This window comes from Poeciliopsis prolifica, unplaced genomic scaffold, assembly GCF_027474105.1.
Source record: "Poeciliopsis prolifica strain line A6 unplaced genomic scaffold, Auburn_PproV2 SCAFFOLD024, whole genome shotgun sequence".
Classification (NCBI taxonomy): Eukaryota; Metazoa; Chordata; class Actinopteri; order Cyprinodontiformes; family Poeciliidae; genus Poeciliopsis; species Poeciliopsis prolifica.
In genome coordinates this window covers 842845-865087 of record NW_026562399.1, presented here as the reverse complement: position 1 = coordinate 865087, position 22243 = coordinate 842845, and the positions used below count along the sequence as shown (strand labels likewise).

The following is a 22243-nucleotide window of genomic DNA, read 5'->3' as shown; positions in this document are numbered from 1 at the left end:
CTTAACAAAATCGAATTTGGTTGAAACCAGGTGCTTACATACATTCCATAAGAACCCAACCTTTTTTTTTTTTTTTCTCACCATCGGCATTAAATCAGACTACATAAATTTTCTTGTTTTGAATTTAGAAGTTTAATTGCTCTAGAACAGTTAGAAGACCCATTTGTGTGAAATTTTGTTGATCCCTTCAGATGTTGCTTCAAAATATTGAGGAAATGTTTTTGTCTTCTTGGCATCATCTATTCTATGAAGACGCTAATATCAATTCAAATTAAATCTGCTCTACAGCCCTCAAGCACAAGTTGGATGTCAAAAATTGTCTTTGTGAAGCCACATTTTCTTAAATTATTGATGCATGTCTTCACTGTAAAAAGTGTAAGATAATGCTTTGTTTTTTGTTCCCTGAGCCTGACTGATATATTTATGCAATGATATCGTTCATAACCTCTCAGCTAAAGCTGGGCTTAAGGGTGGAAAACATCAAATGTGAAGCTGAAAGAGTTTAAATTTATTTCGGGTCAATCCGTTTTTCTGTAATAGATTGTTTCCATTTTTAGCACTTCAATCAAAACATGCTTCAACCAGATTTATCCACTTTCATGCCTCTCAACCCAACTGTGCTTTTGACAAACAAAGTAATTAGTGAGCATCTGTTTGGACAGATTGATTTTTACGTATTGAACACTGAACCAGGTCAGTGTTCATTTTCTATGACTGTCACTGCTTTTATTTTGCTCATAGGATGAAATTTCGGTTATCAAGAGCTACTGGAGATCAAACACTGCAAGCATCACTGCAAAGATTGACAGTACAGAGTCACTGGGATGTTTTCACTTCCCTGCAAAAGATTCAACCACCAAGACACCTACTGAATATTTAATATTAAAGTAAACACTTCTCTCTACAGTTGAGCTAGTGTGACTCTTTGCTCTATCCACTGCTTCTGTTTCACTTTCCACAGTTTTTATCCTTAACCGTGTTCTGCCCACTCATCAGAGCTGATCTGTCTCCAACCACAGCCCTCATTCCTCTTCCCTCCAACCAAGTGAATCTCTTCTTTAAACCGCAGTTTGTAAATGTTAAAGCAGGAGATCCGATGTCTTTTTCCTGCTGTGAGAGAGTAATCTCTGTCAAGGATTTAAGAAAATGTTCACGCTATCGTTTCAGTGGGGCTGAACCACAGATGTGGAGGATTAGAGCGAACATTGAATATAAGATTATATCTTAAGGTGGCCTTTTTTGTCACTAAAAGTTTTTTTTGTGTTTTAAAAAAAAATGAAATTAGAACTGAATGGTTCATTTTATTGAACTTGTGTAGAATATTGAAGCTCTTGATGGGTCAGTTGGAAAATATGGATTGTTAGAAAAAAAAAGGTAGTTTCTCTAAAAAGGATATAAATTGCCCACTTTTACTTTTTGCTATTAATGCTTCAACTTTAAATATATGATGTTGATTATACCATTGTAGAAAGCTTGTCCTAGACCTCTCAGCTCTACAAATTTCTCGATGTGCAAAACAACAAAATAAGATGACATCTGTAGTACTAACTGCAGGTTTCTTTTCCCAGAGCCATGGGATTTAAAGACATTTTGATGTGCTACCCCAGAGCTTTTTAATTTCCTTTTCTGATTTTTATGTTCTTCATACTGAATAGTCTCATCCTTTGATGTCACTCTGCCCATTCCCTCTTTGTTTGATCCCTTCACTAACATAAAGACTTTTAATGGAAGAACACCACTGACAGCACAGCTGGATGTCTTCCAGTGCTGACATGTTGCTCCGTCTGCATCTTGCCATCAGTACAGTGCATCGCCATGTCCTATACTCAGCAACAACAGTCCCAACATCACTGATCAAACAGCAGATACCAGGCTTACAGGCACAGAGAGCTCTCCTTATCAGCAGCCAGCAGCATAGGTCTGTGCTCACAGTGTTAACTTCATTTAGAAAGACGCTTTATTCAGTGGCACTTCAGTTCACTACAGTCCAGCTCCATTCGACTCATTTTGTGCCAGTTTAATACACTCTACAGAATTCTTTCATGTTTCTTTGTGTGGACATTATATCAAGCTTTGGTTAATAAGTATTTGGTCTCATTTAAAGACATTGGATATGAACATAATCTAATTAGATACTGAAATGTTGAACTTGGTACAGATTTCAAGAAAATGAAACAATCCATTAAAGCTCTAATATTATCTTGAAAGCACAGATTTGTTTCTAGTAAAGAGTAGAAAGCATTATAATAACATTTAATACATTAATTAGGACAAAACTAATATGCAGAAATTAAGCATCTGTTTAGAAAAAAAATATATATTAAAGTGTTGCTTCCTGGATTGCAAAATGTACAATATAAAACTAAAAAAATGTTTATGTCCTTAATGTAAGTAACTTGAATTAAGTTCCTAATATTATTTTTCTTTAATTTGCATCTTTGTACCATTTCAGCACATCCTTTCCATCTGGGAGCTCAGATTGACGGAAAATATGAACAGAAAACGTCTTGTTTTGCCAAAGATATTTATTTTAGTCTTGCGAAAACTGAAACTTTTCTTATCTTTTTAAATTGCTCTCAAACGTCATAGTCTGTCCTGAATGTCAGCACAGCTAGCATCTGGCATCCCTCAACATTTCAAAAGGAGACGATCATTGAAGACTTGACACATGCACACCAGAGTCTCATTAAACCAACAGCACTGATGAAGGTTGGTTGGAAACTGAGTAAAATGCCCTGTCCAAGGGCACATCGAGACAGAGGGAATTGCCAGACCACTGTTCTCCCCATCAGTTCACAACTACCCTTGTTTTCAAGTAATATACTTAAGTAATAAACTTAAAGTTTAAAGACTTTGACACTTTTAAATCAGTAAGAATCACCATGGTCTTCCTCTGAACTTCCTGTCTTCTAATATGGCAGATATAACTTTTAAAAACCTGTGAATCATTTAGGCTATGTTTGTATAAGGGCAGGAATTACCATAGCAACCACTGTCTCTGCAGTTTGTTTCCTAAAGAAATGGTGAAAATCACCACAATAACAGGTGATAAACCCTTTTGTATGGGGCTGCAGAAATTCAAAACTATTGTAAAAGCCAATATTTTGCTAAGGTTCCACTAACTAAATTCCCTGGAGATTCCTTAAAATTGACTCAAGTGCAAAGGAAAATTTAAGTTATTAACTTTAGGCCATACAACTCAACGCTAACGGCTGGGGCCACAAGGAACAATAAAACTTCAGAATCATCCTTCGAGCCAAGTGGTACGACTGGAAAGGGCGCGTACCGCCATGATAGATATTAAACCAATAGTGTGGGAATCACCATAGCAACTAGGCTTACAGACACACAGACAGACTCCATATTCCACTAAAAGACAGAATTTCACTGTAGTAACTATTAATCCAAGAGTTTGTTTCTCAAAAGAGTGGGAGTCACAACAGCAACTATTGAACAAGAAGTTTGTGTTTCCTAAAAAGGCAGCAATGAAAATAGCTACTATTAGTCTAGTAATTTGTTCCCTAAAAGGGCAGAAATCGTCATAGCAACAATGAAATCAGCGGTTTGTGTTCCCTAAAAGTGGGAATTGACATAACATCTGGCTCTGTTACAAACTCACTTGTTATGCCCCAAGCATCTCTAAGAAAAACATCATATTTGCAGATAGTAATTACAAGAAAATAAATTGGTATTTCATATTTTCATTTCACTCTATTATTGTGAAGGGCGAACGAAACCTTCATTAAGATAAAGATCAAAGTCATGCCAAGGTAACGTCTGTGGATTTGTTGCAGGTGTGAAAGTTGTTTTCCTTTATCCTCGAATATCCAGCTAAACTACTGAACAAATTCAAAACCATTTCTCCTGAACCTAAGATGCTTTTAGATGATTTTCACATGTCATGCATAGTGTGGGTTTACTCTTGTTAAATGGTAGATATGCTGCCTTCCTATTGGAGACAATATAACTTTTTGTACACAAGACATCAAAATTTCTCAAATTTGCAGAGTATTTGAAGGTTTGATATTGTTGTTTGATACTTAAAACGCTATTTGATACTCAAAGTTCAGATTACATAATTTACACATTAAGCAGTACACAGTAAGAACAGAATAAACCTTCATAGAGGCAAATAATTGGATGAACAAACACATCTGGAGTGACGTACACAACTGACATGTTTAACACATTTTAAAAATGTGTTAAGTATATATATTTTTTCTATGCAACCGCCATCTTTTGTGGTGGATGGAGGATTTGCTGAGATCTTTCTCACTTTGTTTTCCAGCTTCAGAAAAATAGAGGAAGCCACATCCTCCTCCATAAGCCACCCAGTAAGCTGTTTGTAAAACTGGGATTTTGATTTGTGGATTTGTGGATCTTCTTCACAACCTCAGAAAAGATCCTGAGGTGGTGGATTATTCCCCAGGCTTTACTTATAAACAAAAGAATTAAGGAATTTTGGGAGCTTTGAGGGTAACACACATCAGGGGCACACATGATGTCTTTTAAAGCCTTTAACACACATTGGTAGCATCAACCAGAGCTAATGCAGCTATCATTAATCCCAACAGATGGCAAAGATATTGACTGAATCTTTTCTAAAACTTCAAAATATTGATATTCCTTCTGGATGTCCACACTTAGTCCATATAGCATGTCCCAATTAGCAATATATAAATTAATTGAATGATAACTTAAAATGAGCTTCTGACATGTAATATGTATCTGAAAGGCAATTTGTTTAGAGACATCTTAATACATTTTATTTCTTGGTTTTAGTTTTGTGTTTTATTATTTTTGGTTGTATTTTGGATATTTAAAATATATTTTTTTTCAGTTGCACAAAATTAAGATGTATTGGTCTTTGAGGGAGGAAATTTTGATTATTATTCTGCCATTGTCAACCTATTATTTGAAAATATCTATATTATTGCTGTTTACTGTGACAATTACTAAGATAATTTAACATTCAGCTAAAGGTTGTTTGACAGGCCTATTTATTACATGATAAATCAGTAGCCAGTCAATACCTTTTTCTTGACATTAATAGAGACATTTTGTATATTATGACCTCACTTTTGTCTTACTTATACCTCACAGGAATATGCAGCTTGAATTTTTTTCTGTCTCTTTTCGTCTTTCTAGCGGCCATCTTTGGTGGCTCTCTTATTGGTCTCCTCTGCTTTATCTCTTTCCAGTTAATATGACAAGGATTAAAGGAAAAACATATTTATAAGCACAGAAAACTATTCGGGAAGAAATTGGACTGCTTGTGAGATTAACCATAGATCTTGTTGTGCCTTCCCAGATCGATGCTCTCATTACTGTCCCATTTGATCTGATCCTCTGTTGTTCATCCGAACTTCATCTTTGGCTATCTCTTTTTTTAATTCATGTTGTACTCTTTCCTTGATGTCAGCCTCCTCCGGTACATCTCTCTGGATAGTAATAACTTTGTTAAAATAGTTAAATTGCTCTCATGTCCTGTCCTCTTAAAAAACATAAAAAAATCAAAGTAGGGAGTTTTTAGAAGCTTCTTTGTTACGTCTTCACACTAAAACTGCACATCCTGTACAACTTTAGTTATCAGATGATTTGCAGAGTCTTTCTTATGTTTTATGTTAGAAACATGCAGCTCAAATTTCTGACTATAAGGCAGATGGGCACTTGTGAGAAATGAGTTTCAGTGACAGAGATTAAGACTTTAAACAGTATGTTAAGTGTGATTTACTGGAAGTGAACCATGACTGTGCGCTACCATTTTCACATCTGGGCCGTATTTGTACTGACAACAAATACGGCAACGTGGAGTATAAAATGGGATTTCAATCTATAGCTGATTACATACACACAGGAGGGAAATGATTATGTAATTCTGACATAATGGTTTTTAACTTTAATAAGAAATGTTGGTTTGCAAGCTATAAGGATACTGAAATAGGAGAGTTAGCAGAAGTATTTTTTATTTTTTTTATTTTTGTATAGTCTGATTCAAAACTCCATGTTATTTCAAATCACTGTAATGCATGTGAGGCTTTCTCTCATTACAAGTCTCAAATTTTATTGCAGGAATCGATAGCATATCTTGTAGTGAGTTCCAGGCAATAGGAGCGCCTTTATTTTGACCCGTTGCTCTTTCCAATCCAGCTGTATTTCAATTGCCATGTCTGTCACCTATTGTTAACCACTGGCAGATGAACAATTTAATGCTTTTAGATCTCAAAAAATTACAAGTTTAATAGTTGAGAAAGAAAAAGCCTGTTCTATACCCATAATGATAAAAAACACAACTGCAGTAATAAAAGCATCACAAACCATGCAATCATTTCTCAATGTACAGATATGGCTGAAAGTAAAAGTGGGCTCTAAAAACTGCCTTCAGTCACTGAGGTACAGAAATATGTTTATGGAAGACTATTTCATGTCTAATATAAACAAACCTCCTATTTTCTTGCATTTCACCCAGGAGGAGAATGGCTGCTGGGCTGATTGTTCAGTATACTGTCAGAAACTTATTTTAGTGGCTCAACAGAATAAGAGACTGACTGTTGTCCCTTCACAGCAGCTGTAGAAATTACTTTAGACTCATGTTCTGTATTGTATTTTGTAAATATTAAAACTTCTTTCAAGACTAAAACAGTAATGATTTATCATTTAAAGTGAACCTATAAACGTACCTTCTCTTCTGTCAACATGGTACAGTAATGAAAGTCATGCCAACTTTGTTCTTTTATTTCTGCCATCAGTCGAGAGCCCTTTTGTTGTTTTATGGAATCATCACAGATGGCAGTTTGGGACAGTTTATGCAGAGTGTAAATATCTGCAGATTTCACCAGCTCTCTTTGGGATCGTTGACCTTTCAAAGCACCCGGTACAAAAACAAAACAAAATCGAGTCTAGTTGTTTTTGGTTGTTCAAATTAGCCCCTTATTCTCCTTCAGTCAATCTACTTTGTGTAGTGCACCAGTACAACACAACCACAATGTTCTTGGCAACACAGTTCAGTTCTTGTTTGCCTAAACATTAAACTTCTACCTTTATGTAAGCAGATGCAAATTAATTTCAGTTGGTCATTTTGGTGTTATTGGTAGGCCACCAGTCCATAGTGATTTAAAAACTTTCTTTACAGTCGGTGTCAGGCTTGCACCTTGGTAGTTTCCTGGTTGTTCCTGAACATCAGGAGTGCCACAATCTTAACCAATCTTAAACTACATTCAAATGGGGGCAAAGTTTAAATTCTGATTCTTTGAAATTAACTGTATATATTTAAACTGTCTTGATTTTTTTCTCTGTTTGGATTGCTGAAAATCCAAAATAGGGTAGGTAATTATTATTATTATTATTATTATTATTATTATTATTATTATTATTACTTATGCCTGAAATTTATATTTTAGCTGTGTATAGTTTCACTTTGTTACATTTTACTGAACATTGGAGTTCTCATACAGACCAGTCTTTTCACCATCAAAGAAGATCAAACACCTCCTTAAAGTCTACCAACATTTTCGGGTTGTGTTTTCCAAGACAGTAAGTTGGGAAAATAAAGCAAACAGTAGGTTAACTGAGATTATGTTACCAAACAAAATTGGTAGTTTCTTTCAATCTATTGTTTTTTGAGTGAGGTCATTTCAGAAGTCTATGTTTTGTCCTTACCAAACACACAGCTGTAATTTAAGGATCGGTTATTTATTGAAACACTCGCTTGTAGGTATTTACTCAGCAGTTGTGAGTTTAATCAGTTCTTCTCCAGTCTGCCAGATTCGTTTCATTGTGCAGATCCTGTGCTGTTCCTACCCATTTGTTGGAACCACATCCTGAGTAGTACAAGCTGGGCCAACTTGAGTGTTGCATGCATGTGATTTGATTGGCAGCAGACTGTATTCATGAATTTGCCCTGATTTTGCCTAACGATGAGTGGAAGAGCATATACAGCGTCAACTATAGTTACTTCAAAATTAATTTTCTTATTTCAAACGGATTGTTGTTTGTACTGGAAACTAGACTAAAAAGAGTTTGAGTTTCTGCAGTATGCTGACGTCTGCCCAGATAGTGAGGACCACACTGCCAGTGGAGACACGCCCAACTAGGCAGAAACAAACTAACATTAATTGGCTTAACTGAAATGCAGGAAAGTGAGAAAATTACTGAGAGGCAAATGCTTTCTGTTTGCCAGACGTTTATTGGTAAAAGTAAAAAAAAAATCATATCTTCCTAACAAAGTACAATGGAGCTTGTGGTATTATTAGAGTTAATATTTTCTCTTGATCCACTCAAGAAATTTAAGGAAACTCTTGGGCCAGGCTCTTCCACCTAACCACCCATATATATTGCTGTAATTTTTTTGGTTTTACTTGTTCTTAAGATTTTCAGTCCATGCTTATCTCTTGTCTTGCGCTCGCTTCCCTTCGAGGGCTAAAAATGCCATCTGTCATCCGGCAGTGACAGTCACACCCCTCCAAGGCGGCCCCCTCGTTTCTGACTCAATGAACCTCCGGCAGTGGTGCCAAGCTGCACCATTTTTCATCCCTTCTTTTTTCTTGTTCTCTTCCAGCAGAATGTTCAGCTCATCAGAGTCTGCTGCCTGCCAAACCCATCATCTACATCACCACGCTCCAACAGAAATACAATCACTGCTTTCTATTCCAAAACTAAACGTCTCGGTGTAATATGAGCAATATGTTTAGTCTTTTTCTCCCTGTTTAAAGAGTGAAGATGGATTATACTGGTTGTTATCAACCCTGATCCTCACAACACTGGCTCACATAAAAATGTAAAGTACGACATTAAGTAATTCAGGCTAATAAAAAAAATCTGAGTTGAAAACAACGTTAAACTATTACAGATATTTTAGTAATTGAGTATGTATCGCTTATTCTTATGATTAATCAGATTTTAAAAAATTGTTAAATACAATAAAGGTAAATCTGTCATAACACCGGTGTTACTATTGGATATCAATATCAGTCCTGTTTTTCATTTTTGAGCATCCCTGACAGTTACTTTTCTCTAGTTTAGAAAATCAACCTGTAACAATAATAGCTCATTTTCTAAATTAACCTGAAGAAAAGCTGTACAACGATCTAAAATTCTATTTAATCTAATAATAAAGAGGCAGGCTCACAAATATGCTTATAAAAAATTTATATGATCCAGCTTATAGTTTATGTATTCATCTTCAGTGAATTTAATAGATGAACTCTCACCCCATACCTATCAAGCTTTGGGTTGAGAATATGGGACGCAAACAATGTACCGGCGGGAACATGGTGCACTAAATAATAAAACATAAATTAATGAAGCTTCGAGGCAAGTAAATTTACTTCGAGGAGTTTTGATATTGAGGTACTCAAATTATTCAAGGAATCATTTCAACCTTAAAAATTATGTTGAGCTACAATCTTGTACACAGGCTACATGTATTTGTTTTGAACAGAAATACGGACAGCAACATTTTTGCTTGAAATATAGTTTTATTTTGAGTAGCTTCCACTGTAACCATGCTGGCTTAACATGTCAGTCTTAGTTCTCTCTACAATGAAATGATTGAGGTCTGTGTTAGTTTGAGAACCGCTGCAGCTGCAAATTTAACTGATAATATCACACCAAGTGCAAGTCTGTCGAGATGCTTTGCTTGTTTTACAAATGTTTTGCATTAATTATTGGTGGAACTAGCATAAATTAGAAAACTAAGTTCTGCCATTGTGTACTTGACACTACGTTCAATATCTTACAGAGTCACAATAAAGTTCAGTACACAGTGCAATCCACCACTCTCTATTCTGATAAAATTCAGTACAGAGTATGCTGATGTCAGCATCGTATGACTAACATGCTAATTCTGAGATTTTAAAGTTGTAGCTCCAGATAACTTAGTTTAAGTCCTTTTCTATTTGTCAGTCAAACCTGGAGGAAAATTGTTGCTTTCAGTTGTTGAGTTCACTCAGCAAATTGTCTCTAGTTTGTATAAGAATCCTAAAGATATAATTCAACTTTATATTTGCATTCACAGCTCATAAAAGAAATTTGACTTGTTGTTGACATCTATCAGTCCATCCCCTGGTCCTGTGGTGAATATCTGGAGTCTCTCCAGGTGACTCAGCATTAGATGGAGTGAGTTGTGGTTGGGTATCTGATCAAGATGTCTTGTAGATGCCTCTGTTTGTAGGTTTTCCCAGCACACAACACTGGCAGGAAATTGCATGCTATATATTCCTACACTAGAGAATGAGCTATAGAATGCTGCTGAGCTGAAGGATGATTGGGTTTCCATCCTGGATCTGTTTTTCTCAACTAATCCATGAAAAGTGAGGACAATAGCTTAGAGAGTAGATGACAAGCTAACTCGCTTTGGCTTCTGAGTGTTTTGGGTTTGATATTTATTTATTTATTTGTCACATAGTCTGTAGGTAACATTCATCTTTTCTAAATATCAACTTTGTCTAAGATATGTTTTTCAATTGAAGCATAAAAGGCTGTAACTGACATGTTACAGGTTTAAAGTCTAAGTGGTGGGATGCTGCTGTCATATATGAACAGCTTGAATTAAACTTTGAATCACCTGTTTGTTCTTTTCCATGCGGTGCAGGGTGACAGCAGAAACAGCGCCTGCATGTGTCACACTTTGTGTTTCAAGTCCTGCCCGGGGCTTTTCTTCACACCAGCTGTCAGCTTTTCAGCCCTCCTCATTTTCTTCAGTGAATCTAAATGACACCTCAGAGGCTGAACTTTGTATTTGGCTCTGTAATTTCTTCACACTTTGAGTCTCACCATCCCGTAAGGTTGCCTTGTCAGGTGCTGCTGTCCGTCATGGTGTACGGCTGTGTTAACGAAGAGACAGAGAAAACGCCAGCCTTGGTACGCTCACTGTCACCTGTACTCCATGTTATAATTATCCAGAGGCAAATGATGGTCTGTCCCTCACCCTGATCTCACATCCTCTCCCACTTCAAACTAATCATATGAAATCCCTTTCAACATCTTCTTTTTGAAGCTCACCAAACACCTGAATCCTCAATGTCAAATTGTCCTCACATTTACGAAGCTCCATGCTGAAGACGTCTGGAAAGTGGAACTGTAGTTCAGATTAAGAATAAGTTGCATTATTGTAATTTTCATTAATCGACAGGGCACGTGTACCTCTTGATGTGCTGTAGAAAGTTTACCTGAACCGCTTGCGTGTGCCTGGTCCACACGGAAAGATTTTAAAATTGTTAAATTATTTTCAAACCTGAGTGACCACACGCAATGATAGGAAAAAAATAATAATAATCAGCATAAAATGTGTGCTATGGAGCCACACTGAAGGTTCATACACACAAACTGATTTTACTCACCAACATTCAGATTTCAGAATGAAGAACCTTTCCATTCATTGATCTATCCATCCATTCATTGATCTATCTGTCATCAATTTATCCTGTCAGTTTGCCCATTAATTCATTCATCATCCATATTCAGACAGTTCATCTGTCTGTCTGTCCATCCATCCATTCATTGGTTTATTTGTCCATCAGTCAATAAGCAAGCCTCTCTAATAGTCAATCTATTGATTTTTGTCTCTCCATTCATCTCTATAAATCATATTGAATCAATGTGATGATAACATCTCTGGGGGAGTTTCTGAATATCTACCAGACACTGGCAGAAAGAGACTTTCGCCCTTTAGAGGAGATTGAGTCTGCAGAGCATCATGTTTTAGATTATTATCAAAGCAGTGACTGAAGGCAGCTTGAAAATAGTTTATCTGCCTGCAGAAAGAAAGTTAGCGTGAAAAATAATAGCATAGTTTATCTAAAATTAAACGCATCTTCTTGCTACATCACAGCTAAGCTAACCATTAGCTTAATGTGGTCCCTGGAGGAAAGGAGCTCTTTCTGTTGAACTTTGAACTCTGAGCACCGTAGTGGGAGTAAAGCTGTGGTTGAACCTAGATTCCTCTACTCAACTATGAATTTACTAAATATTTCCCCAGTGAGTTGGTTCTTTGCTGTAATTTGCTTTGGAAAAAAGTATAGCTGGAGAAATATGAGGGAATGATTTTTTTAAACTCAAATAAAAATAAGAATTTAACTCTGATTTGAACAGCATCCTTAAAGCATCCATAACATCCCAGAGTTTAGATATGAGTGAGGCATTCAGAGACCTTCTGGCAAACATGACGTTTCACTGCAGTGTTTGAGCATCTTCAGCCTGGTTATTTCAGAGAGTGGCATCCAGCTCATAGCTTTAGGTGCAAAACAAAGCAAACATGGCAGAAGGTAATTTGATTTCACTCGGAGATGGAAATAAATAGTCATATTTATTTATGACGGCATCTGAGACAGAAGGTCACCGGCGTTCGGAGTGACTCTTAAACCCTGTCGCCAGTCTGGTCTCACTCTGTAATTGGCTGTTTTCACACGCACAAAAAACCGGGCTTGGAAAGATCCGGATGCTCTCGTTGAAAGACGCTGGATGGGGGATTTACCTGCCTTAGGTATGATTTGCACAACAAGATAATAAAAACAAGTTTCAAGTATAATACTGTGAGAGAGACACCTGGAGTAACAGGAGGGACAAAGATATTTGCTAAAGCTGTAGGATGGCAGTAAAAAGTGTCTGGAATGCAACATAATAGCCTAAAAGGAATGTTCTCTCATCCTTACACAGACATGGATTTATTTGTTATATCGCAAAGGTTGGAATAATAAAATAAGATATATTCAACATGAAAAAGTGAAACTAATCAGACATTGCAACAATGCAAACTATCCAAGTGATTTTGAACTAGTTTGTAGAGAAAATATTTCTTTACACTTGAAATAAGTCAAAACTTTTCACATGTAACTTTTCAGCCACATATATAAGCTTATTTTAAGCCATTAATTCCTTAATATTGATGAAAAAGTACAAGTTTCTCTGTTATGAGTTTGCCTCATAACATGGAAAATATGATTCTTTTTTATTCTTTTGATTAAAAAGGTTTGCCGCTGTCATGAGGTGGCAGGATCGAAACCGGCTTCTCTCACAAAACTCCAATGGAAAGACTTTATTTACATAATACAAGTCAAGTCATCAACAAGTGGATGTTGCCACTGGCATAAACCATGAAGAAGAAAACAGGAAGTAGTTGGAGGATGATGGTGCGGCATGTTTTTAGGGGCTTACTGTGTGAAACAAACTTCATGTGTGATTTTAATTGCGTTTCTTAGCAACGCAATTGCAAAGTTGTGTTTTTTCAACATTAGCGGAATATTGACAAAATGATGTGCACATTTGTAATGGAAACTGACCAATGAATTGATAAGCATACAATAATCATGTCCTGGTTCTTTGGTTGTCCACAGTATTGTGTCTGTGTTTTCTTTTTTATATATAATTGGTTCAAACTCCAACTCAATTTTTTTTTTCAGACTCCAGCCTAAACTATCAAAAAAACTAAAACTGTGGAAGAGCATGACTTTCCTTGTTCAACAATCTCTTTATCTTCAAGTAGATCTGTGTACATGTTCATTATTTTACAACCTTGTGGTTTTCCTCCTCTCTTTACAGAAGCCTTATTAGAGGGGCTTCCCTTTTATTTATTGGTTAATGCATCATCAAGTGGAGCTCCAGCAGTAGGTCAGGGATGCGGCGCGCCTCCTCCTTCCTCTGCAAAGCGCCTCCCTTTCCTTCAGCTCCGTGGCCTTCGTCCCAGCTGCCCGCTTAAGATGCAGGACTTGTCTCATCTGCTGGACAATCACTCCTATTCTTTTAATTTAAAAAAAAAAAAAAAATTTCAGGCTGCCACTGGCTACATTTATGTCTCTGATTTATGTTGGAGTTAAAGGAAAGAAAACATCTGAATTATTATTTTTAGGAAGGAGGGTAGAGGTTTTTTAAAATGATTTTTAACTTCTTTTAAATGACACAGCACCTTGTTGGGGTTTTTTTTGCCATCAAAGGCTCTCTGCTGTGAAACTACTTGATGTAACATCAAAGAACAAAGTATTCCCCTAACCTACCAGAATCGGTTTCGCCACAAACAAGCCGGCAGAGAGAATGGGATCAGTGTGGCTGTGAAGCGAGGAGGCAGGAAGAACGGGGAGGAAAGAAAGTGGAGCTTTGTAGGAGAAGCTTTCTGAGGCTTTTTCCTCCCTCGCTGTCAGGCCACAGAACATTAAAGTGGGGGAGAGGAATTTGCATTCTTTAAATCGTTCTTTCTTCTCCTTCATAACTCACATGCTGACGATCTGGCAGTAAACTTCCACATGCAGTCTGCGAACCATTGGGAGCAAAGAAATCGTTCCTCACCAGAAGAACAACCAAAACCACACTGGTTTAATGCCAAAAAAAAGAGAGAGAAAAAATAATTAAAGGAGATATTGTCTATTTTGTTTGCAGATTTGAGGCCCGCCTACAGGAATTTATTGGCAACTACCATACAGTCTGAAAAATTTTAAATTAATCTTACATTTCAGCAACAAGCCACTTCTACCACTGTGAATATACCGTGAAGTCCACCCAAATCTGCTTTTAACTGATATTATAAAACTTGACTAAGTACAGGAAAATTTGAAAGTACTTGACATTAAGCACTTGATCCAAAAAGTGTGTCAAGCGCTTGGGCACTTTTTTTCCAGTCTGATTATTTGGTGTCTGGAAAACAAAACCTTCTGACTGTTGATTGACAGTCAGTCACTGCACCATTACATAGAAACAGGTGGCTGCTGGAAAAGACAAGTGTTGTTGACTTACCATCCAGAAACCACCTGCTCCATTTATGTTGGTTGTGCAGGAGGCTTTAATCATGTTTTTCGAAGTTGCCAGGTTGTACAATTGTACATTCGTTTGCAACCATTTTTACATGTAAGTTTACATGCTGAGTCGGGGGGCGTGGCCAGCAGCAGCTTATTTGGATTTGACGTGACCATACTCCCTAAATTGGCTCAGGCAGAACAGCGCAACTATAGCCTCATTATCTAAGAATGATTTTGAGGAACAGCGTAATAAGTTTTTTTTTTTTTTTCTTCATGTCCATCCGTCTATCCTAACATGTTCAAGGAAGTATTGCAGCTCATTGCTACAACAGTTTAGAGTATTTGAACTGCAGCTACTGAGAAACTTCCTAGTCATTTCACTCAGTTAGGCCCCTTCCTGCTGTCTGGCCGGACCCTGCGCCTGATGTATTTGCCCACAAAGCATAGTGGCAGCAGACAAGGAAAATAAAGGAGGTTGTCATGACAAAATAACACTGTGGGGTGAGTCCCGCCTCTTTAAACTTGAGACCCGAAACCCACATGTGTTCTAAATCTGGCAGGAAGGCAGAGCTGCAGCTCGGAGACACAAGACTGGAGCAATGAGAGGAGAAAAAAGGAAAGCGTCAGAGAGGAGGGTCACTGAGCGTCCAGGAAACAACTCCCAAACTCAGGGGCTCGGTCTGGAGGAGACGGGGAGTGGTTTGTAGCTGGAAAAGCTGACAGGCGAACAAGTCAGAGGGGAGGGGAATATAAGGAGAGAGGTGGCTGCCTTGACTTTGAGTTGGTCAGTGAAGGCCTCATGCAGCTTCTCAGCAGTGTCTCTGTTCCATTTTTATCCGCCTGACGCTGGTCGGTTTTCAGTTAATCTCACCGTGAGCCCAGAGGGAAGGGAAATAAAGGAGTACATCACAGAAGGGGGGGGACGCAAAGGAAAGGAAACATGGTAAGTTTGTTTCACTGCCTTGTTGTGAATACTCATTCCATGTGATTGCTGGTGGGCGGGGAGGTGGGACTCCAGCTTATGGCAGAGTTCCTCTGCTTCTGTTTTACTCTGCTCCTGAAACTTAATCACCACTTTACAAACAAAATGTCCCTGAGAGCAGAAGAGTTACACTCACCCATTCATAGATGAATCAGCATGAGGAGTGATATCCAGGAAGTTTGACTCCAAATCTAACTTTTTTTCACCAAAGAGCGGGTGGGCTGCTTGCCACATTTCCCCACAACATTTGGTTTTCATTTACTCTGTCTCCCTGGGGAAAAGGCTGCTATAAATAAACAACAGAAGCGGACTGTGGACCGACGGTAGTCAACTGTCTGGATTTACTCTGGAGGGACAGACACGCGACCCAACGCCAACTGAGGTGGGTCGTGTGGGTGATACCCATCAGGGCTGGACGTTTTCTGGTTGTTAAAGTGTACATGTTGCTGAATTTGAGAAGATATTGTCTCCATTTCCATTACAAATGTATGTAAAACTTTTATACTCCACCAATGTTGAACAAACACAAATTCTCAGTTGTGTTTCCATTAAATAAGAAATTCAGTCAAAATCACACTTGAATTCAATTTCATTATGAAAATTCTGTATTTTTATGTTCAGTTTGCACACTTATGTGGTCAATTTAAACATAATTAGCGCATAATGCTGAAACTGTCGTCACACACACACCAATCAACTTGTCCAGCACCTTCTACTCTTCCCCAGTGACAATCTAAACTGGAAAACTGGTCACCAAAATCAAAAGCCCGATCCAACATCTTTCACTATACCATTGATCATCCAAACCAAATTATAACCCCAACACCTTTACGTCTCTTCCAGTTAGTTTAAGAGTGTATGCGTGTTCACGTCAAGTTTTCTAATCATAGTCTCAAACAGGAACGTTGGTCACCAAAATCGCAAAACTTGTCCAAATCTTTAATGTCTTGCCAATCATTGTCCACAGTATGGACAATTGATTACCAATGCCAAATGTAATGTAAACATCGCAATTGCTCTACCAATAAATGTCCAAGACAGACTATTGATCATCAAAGCTACACTGTTCAACACTTTTTTACAGCTACCATTTATAGTGGAAGGCAGAGTGAACTATAATGTTCTGGTGTGAAAAAAACGTTTTCATTTTGTTACAGTAAAAAAAAAAAAACAAGAAACAAAAAAAAAACCTAATTCAAGGGGAAACAATTTTTAGTGAAAAGTATTGTTTTGTTTCTTTTTATATTGGCATGTTTCAATTAAGCAAATTTATTTTTAGGATTCCTAATTGCACAATTTTATGGGAAGTAAAAACACAGCTATTGATGTGCAGATGGAATTCCTTCAAGTAAAACCAGAATATTTTGATGGGGAAAAAATGGAAGTATCTGATTGGATCTTTTACGCTTATTGAAACACAGAGTTTGTGCTCTTCATTGAGGACAGTTTTCTAGATGAAGTATGCAAATCACAAACTTTAAATGAGACAGCCGCTCCTGCTCTGTCTATGCATAACTTTTGTTCTGGGTCAAGCAAGATCTTAAATATTTTAGGTACCTTTAATTCTTTATATCAGTAGAACACGACAGGGCCTGTGACTTTTAAATGCCTCAATTAATTGTCGCCATTGACGCTCCAAGAGAAATGAGTTCTGCACTTAAGGTTAAAGAAATTGTATTTTTACTTTAAAACGGCTCATGCTCCAGACACCAAAAAAGGATTAACTTATTGCCACAGAACGGCTGTGTGTTTTTTGAAGTGCTTGGACTGTTTAGTGGAAGCAGTTGAAACCCACGAGAATGTGCAAAAATTTGCAAACATGACTGGAGTGTAATAGATCCCCTTTAAAGATTGTGCAATGATTGTGTGTGGTGTTGGTAAATGGACAGAAGTGTGAATCTCCAGCCAGCTCTGTTTTCTGTCTCATCTCTGCTGCAAGGAAGAAGTCCAGAGCTCCTCTGAGACTCGGACATGTTAAACATCCCACCTGTTTCTGGTCCCACAGCAGCTGCAGATCCACACAGAGTTATATTAGGAACAGAGTCACAGCTATAAACATCCCACCCCAACACACACCCTGACTGACCGTCTCCATCTGCAGACAGCTTCAGGTTTTCACCTCTGTCTGCAGTGATATGTTTACATTCTGCAGCTCTGAAATCGTGGACTGGGATCAGTCTATATACTGAACATCTTTCTCTTTGTATAGACTTCTCATGGGAAAACACTGCATCCACTCTCTTTCAGAAGATGCGAACATTAAACACTTACATAAACTGCAGTAATTTAACATAAAGACAATGGTGTATAAACAACTTAAATATCATGTCCGAATAGACTTAATGTGGCTGCTGTTCCCTATCTGTTTCCCTTACAGTCTTTGTGATGAAGCTCCACAAGCTCCAACACAGGAAGAAAACACCTGTTTATCTTAATTAGAGGTTTGCTGGAGAAAGATACAATGTTGCACCCCTCTTCATTTTCACAGTTTTTTCACTCATTACTGTCATGGCAAAATTTTTAAACATACCACCTTCAGCAGCAATAACTTGGAGGTTTTCTGGGAAACTTCATTACCCTCTCAAGTGATTGTGGAGAAGTTTTGACCCTCTCTTCTTCCCATCAATCCTTCAGTTGATTGAGGTTTGCCAAGCTTTCTTTGTGCATCACCTTCTTAAAGGGCATATATTATTCAGAAATTAATCAAAGATATTCTTGGATCATTGACGAGAAATATTTTGGTCTGTCAATGAATCTGATAAGTGGCACCTTGCTGTAATCTAACTGGTTTAGATGCTTTTTCCTCTCCAGGTTTAAAACTGATGTAAAACAGCTGACTTCTTTTCTACTTGAAGTAGAAGTTTGTCATTTGTGAGTAAATTCATGTTAGTGCATTAGAATGCATGTTTGTTTGTGTGTGTTTACATAAGATTTGTATCTTGGTAAACTAAGGCACAACAGGCAAATGGGACCTATATGCGACTTTAAATGGCAGTCTAAATGGCCCAATTTTCACTTTTTCTCCCCCAAAAATTATATTTGTCCAACTTTCATATGTGCTTCTAAATCAGATACATATTAAATATTTTCAAAGTGTCTCAGTTTATACAGATTTGCAGACCTTTATTTTTCCAAGTGTGGGTATTACTTATATACTGAAATCAGGCATGTTCAGGAGACTTTTATAACAGGAGATAAGGTTTCTTTTGACAGTCTGTTATCAGCCAGACTGATTGTCTTTGCAATATGAGTAGAACAATGAAACCCAGCAGACTAAAAACATCTTAGTATTTGTAGAAATTTATCTAAGAATCAAATGTAATTTTAAACTCTGTTTTCCATGTTTTGTGGTGTTGTTTTACTCATTGTTAAAAATTCAGCATAATAATGCTACATTATTCTTTCAGAATGTCAATCGGTGGTTAAAATATTCACTTGTTCTGCTTCTAGTTTTTTCACTACACACATTAATAAGCAGGGGATTGGGATAGCCAGCTGCTTCTGCATATTAGGGAATTATTGAACTTAGTTTTCAACAATGGAAAGTTTTGCATCAGCATGTTAATGCTGTTTGAGCATATGAAATGTAACTTTTCATGCTAGGATAATGGTATGTACATGTGTTTATTAGCTTGTTAAATATGACTTTGCCTGTTGTGTTTTAGCATGTAAAACATAATATATCAACATGATGAAAATGTCTTTTTTTTAATTATTATTATTATTTACTTTTTTACTTAAAACATATGGCCACTATTTTTACTGTATCAAATGCAAATGTGTTGTATCATTTATTGTTTGAATGGTTAATTTGCAGCTCATTTGCACCATAAGATATGTTATTCAGAAGTGTAATTTGCATTTGTTTAACACGACAAGTGGTGAAGTAGGCTGTGATCAAACAGAGACAAGTCTAATTGGATTCCAGTCAAAATGTTTCTGCTTAAAAATACCTCCTACCATAAATAAATAAGCAAAGAGAGGAATTAATTAACAACAAAAGTTGTTTTTCTCTTCTTAGTACTGAACACTAGCAGTTTGGGTAATGAGTGTTTCTATATTCATTACAGCAGTGCTGTCCAGTTTGTTCACTGATTGCTCTCAGTATGAGTCCCTGCAATCACAAATTTGAAATGTAACATATTATCACATTTCAGCAAAGACAAACTAAAAGCCGAGGTTCTTACTTTCTTTTTACTCACAATGTAAAAATGTTGCTGAGTTTAATGACTGTAATCAACTCCTTGGGAGAACAAAGCGAGGTAATACAAGTTGTGATCTGGTTAGAGGTCTGATTGGCAGATAAATGTTTGTTTGATGCAAATTGGCTCGTTCTGCTAATTGCTGGTGTTTCTCACAGTGTGACTGTGCATTCTGTGTTCAGCAGTTTTAGCAACTCCAAATTGTTGCTCAGGATTTCTGTGTGGTTCATCTCATTACTTCCTGGCAGGTCTGTCATGTTTTTTTGGAAACCACTGGTTATTCTCAGATTAAAGTTTCACCTATTATTTCCAGTGATTGGAACCAAATAGCCCATTTCACCCTGAACATTTCACCTGCAAAATTGACTGAATGCTTCTGGAGTCAGAACCCAGTTTGAGAGACTTCCTACAATGTCTCCTTCTCCCTTCCTACATATATGGAAAAGAAGTGCATTGATTTTTTTTTTATTTTCATTTGTTTTCTTCAAAATCCTGAAGAACACATAGTCAAGAAAGATAAATTATACTTAAGATACTTTAAAATCAGCCTCAAGTGAAATAGTAGGATTTCATAAATTCATTGCTGTCAGATGTCTGAGAAAATGACCATTAGCTTGAAAAAACTAAGATGTTATTTCTGAAAACAAAGTCAAAGCAGAAGAGAAGGCACCAATAATGGTCAAAAACCAAGATGTACATAGCAAAGAGATATTTTCTTCCCCTTCCCATGGAGAAATCGTACGTTATCAGCTTCATTATTTTCAAATTTGGTTAACATGCCATCGAAGAGTTAGAAAAAAGTGTTCAAGATAAATCTTCAGACTACACTATTGAGTTTTGATTGCTGGTTGTTATATCCAGAATTCACTTCCTGACTTGAGTTTGAGGTAGGTTGCCAATTGATGCTAATAAGTCACTGGTTTGGTCACCAATGTTTTAGTTTTGGACTAATTAGAGGAAAAGTGAAGGTATTAGATAAACCATTTGACTTTGATCAATGTAACTGTTGTGCTGTATCAGGAAACAAACACAAAATAAAGAAGTTGGGTAGACTGGTTGGTGGAAGTAGCTTGGTTTTGGTAGATGGACAGTTTGCTTTTGATTATCAGTGGTCTGTCTTACACTTTTATTGGTTGAGAATTTAAGATATTGATATTTCATTTGGCATTGATAACTAATTGCCCACACTATGACTGGTTGAGAATAAAGATGTTGGAAAAGCATTATGATTTTGGTGACCAATATTCTTGTTTAAACTGTGATAGGGGAACAACTGAAGGTGTCAAGTAGGTCTTTTGAACTTTGTGACCAATGATACGTCCTTAAACATGATGGTGTTGGATTGACTGAGTGTTTTTTTTTTTGTTTTTGTTTTTTTTCTTTTTTTTGACAGTTTCAATCTGGCTATGTTTCTATTGACCAAATAATTGCACAAATTGAAACCACACAAAAAAATAAAAATAATAATAGTAATAATAAATTGCTTAATGAAAACATGGCAATTTTGAAAAAAAAAATCTCATGATATCTGATTAAAAATATATTGTACTAGGATGAGTTCTTTTATTGGCTGCATTAAAAATGGCGTATCTGCAATAAAGAGCCATGACACCGGTCACATGACTTATCCGGATGCTACCACCAGTGGAAAAGGCGAAGAAAATGACAGGAAGCAGCTGGAGGAAGATGGCGTGGCATGATTTTTAACAACTTATCGCATTAACAAATTTATTCACGTGTGATTTTAATTCCGTTTAATATTTAAAGAAAACCAACAAAGTTTTAAGCACATTTGTAATGGAAACACAGCTCATGACTGACGGAAATGGGGGAAGATGAACAAACTGTTTAGCTTCAGTCCACTATGTCTTCAACTGCAGCTTACCGTCTTAGTAACATGAATTTTACCTGGACAGTCTTTTTGTTACTTACTCGAGTTTTGCAGTACTTGACTCATAGATCCAAAGGTGGTTGACCTACAGAAGATTGAACCTTTACTCAAGGATGAACACAAGAAGAATATTGGTTTTAATGTAAGCCAAAAAAAAAAAAAAAGATATCCATGGTGTTTTAATTTTTTTTGTACTTTTATTTATGAAACGTTATTACCAATTTATTTTTGAAAGAGCAGTTCAGACTTCTTTATTTGAAACATTTAGAATATATTTTTTCTGGAAATTTTAAATTTTATTTTGTTTTAATTAAATTTAATCTCAAATATGATTTTAATCTCAAAACAAGATGAAAATACAAATTATTTTCTTCATGAAAAGTCCAGTTGTCTGAATTGTGATTAAAGTTCTATTTGAATTTGAGCACCAGATTGGCTATTTTTA

The 22243-nt window shown here is 36.7% G+C and overlaps 1 protein-coding gene across 3 annotated transcripts in view; it reads left to right on the top strand.

Moving 5' to 3' along the window:
- The window catches only part of sgcd (sarcoglycan, delta (dystrophin-associated glycoprotein)), a 185066-nt gene that overhangs the window by 55669 nt on the left and 107154 nt on the right, over positions 1–22243 (top strand). The window contains exons 1-2 of one of the 3 annotated variants that reach the window (XM_055046608.1): positions 15352–15666; positions 15988–16087. The exons of 1 other annotated variant lie outside the window; for it this stretch is intronic. Coding sequence is in view for 1 of the 2 variants with exons in the window: in XM_055046607.1 (XP_054902582.1) it covers positions 15664–15666 (3 nt within the window). In the remaining variant the exon portion in view is untranslated. Of the gene's footprint in view, positions 1–15351; positions 15667–15987; positions 16088–22243 lie in introns of those variants that run through there. One more of the 3 variants, XM_055046607.1, reaches the window with a different exon arrangement.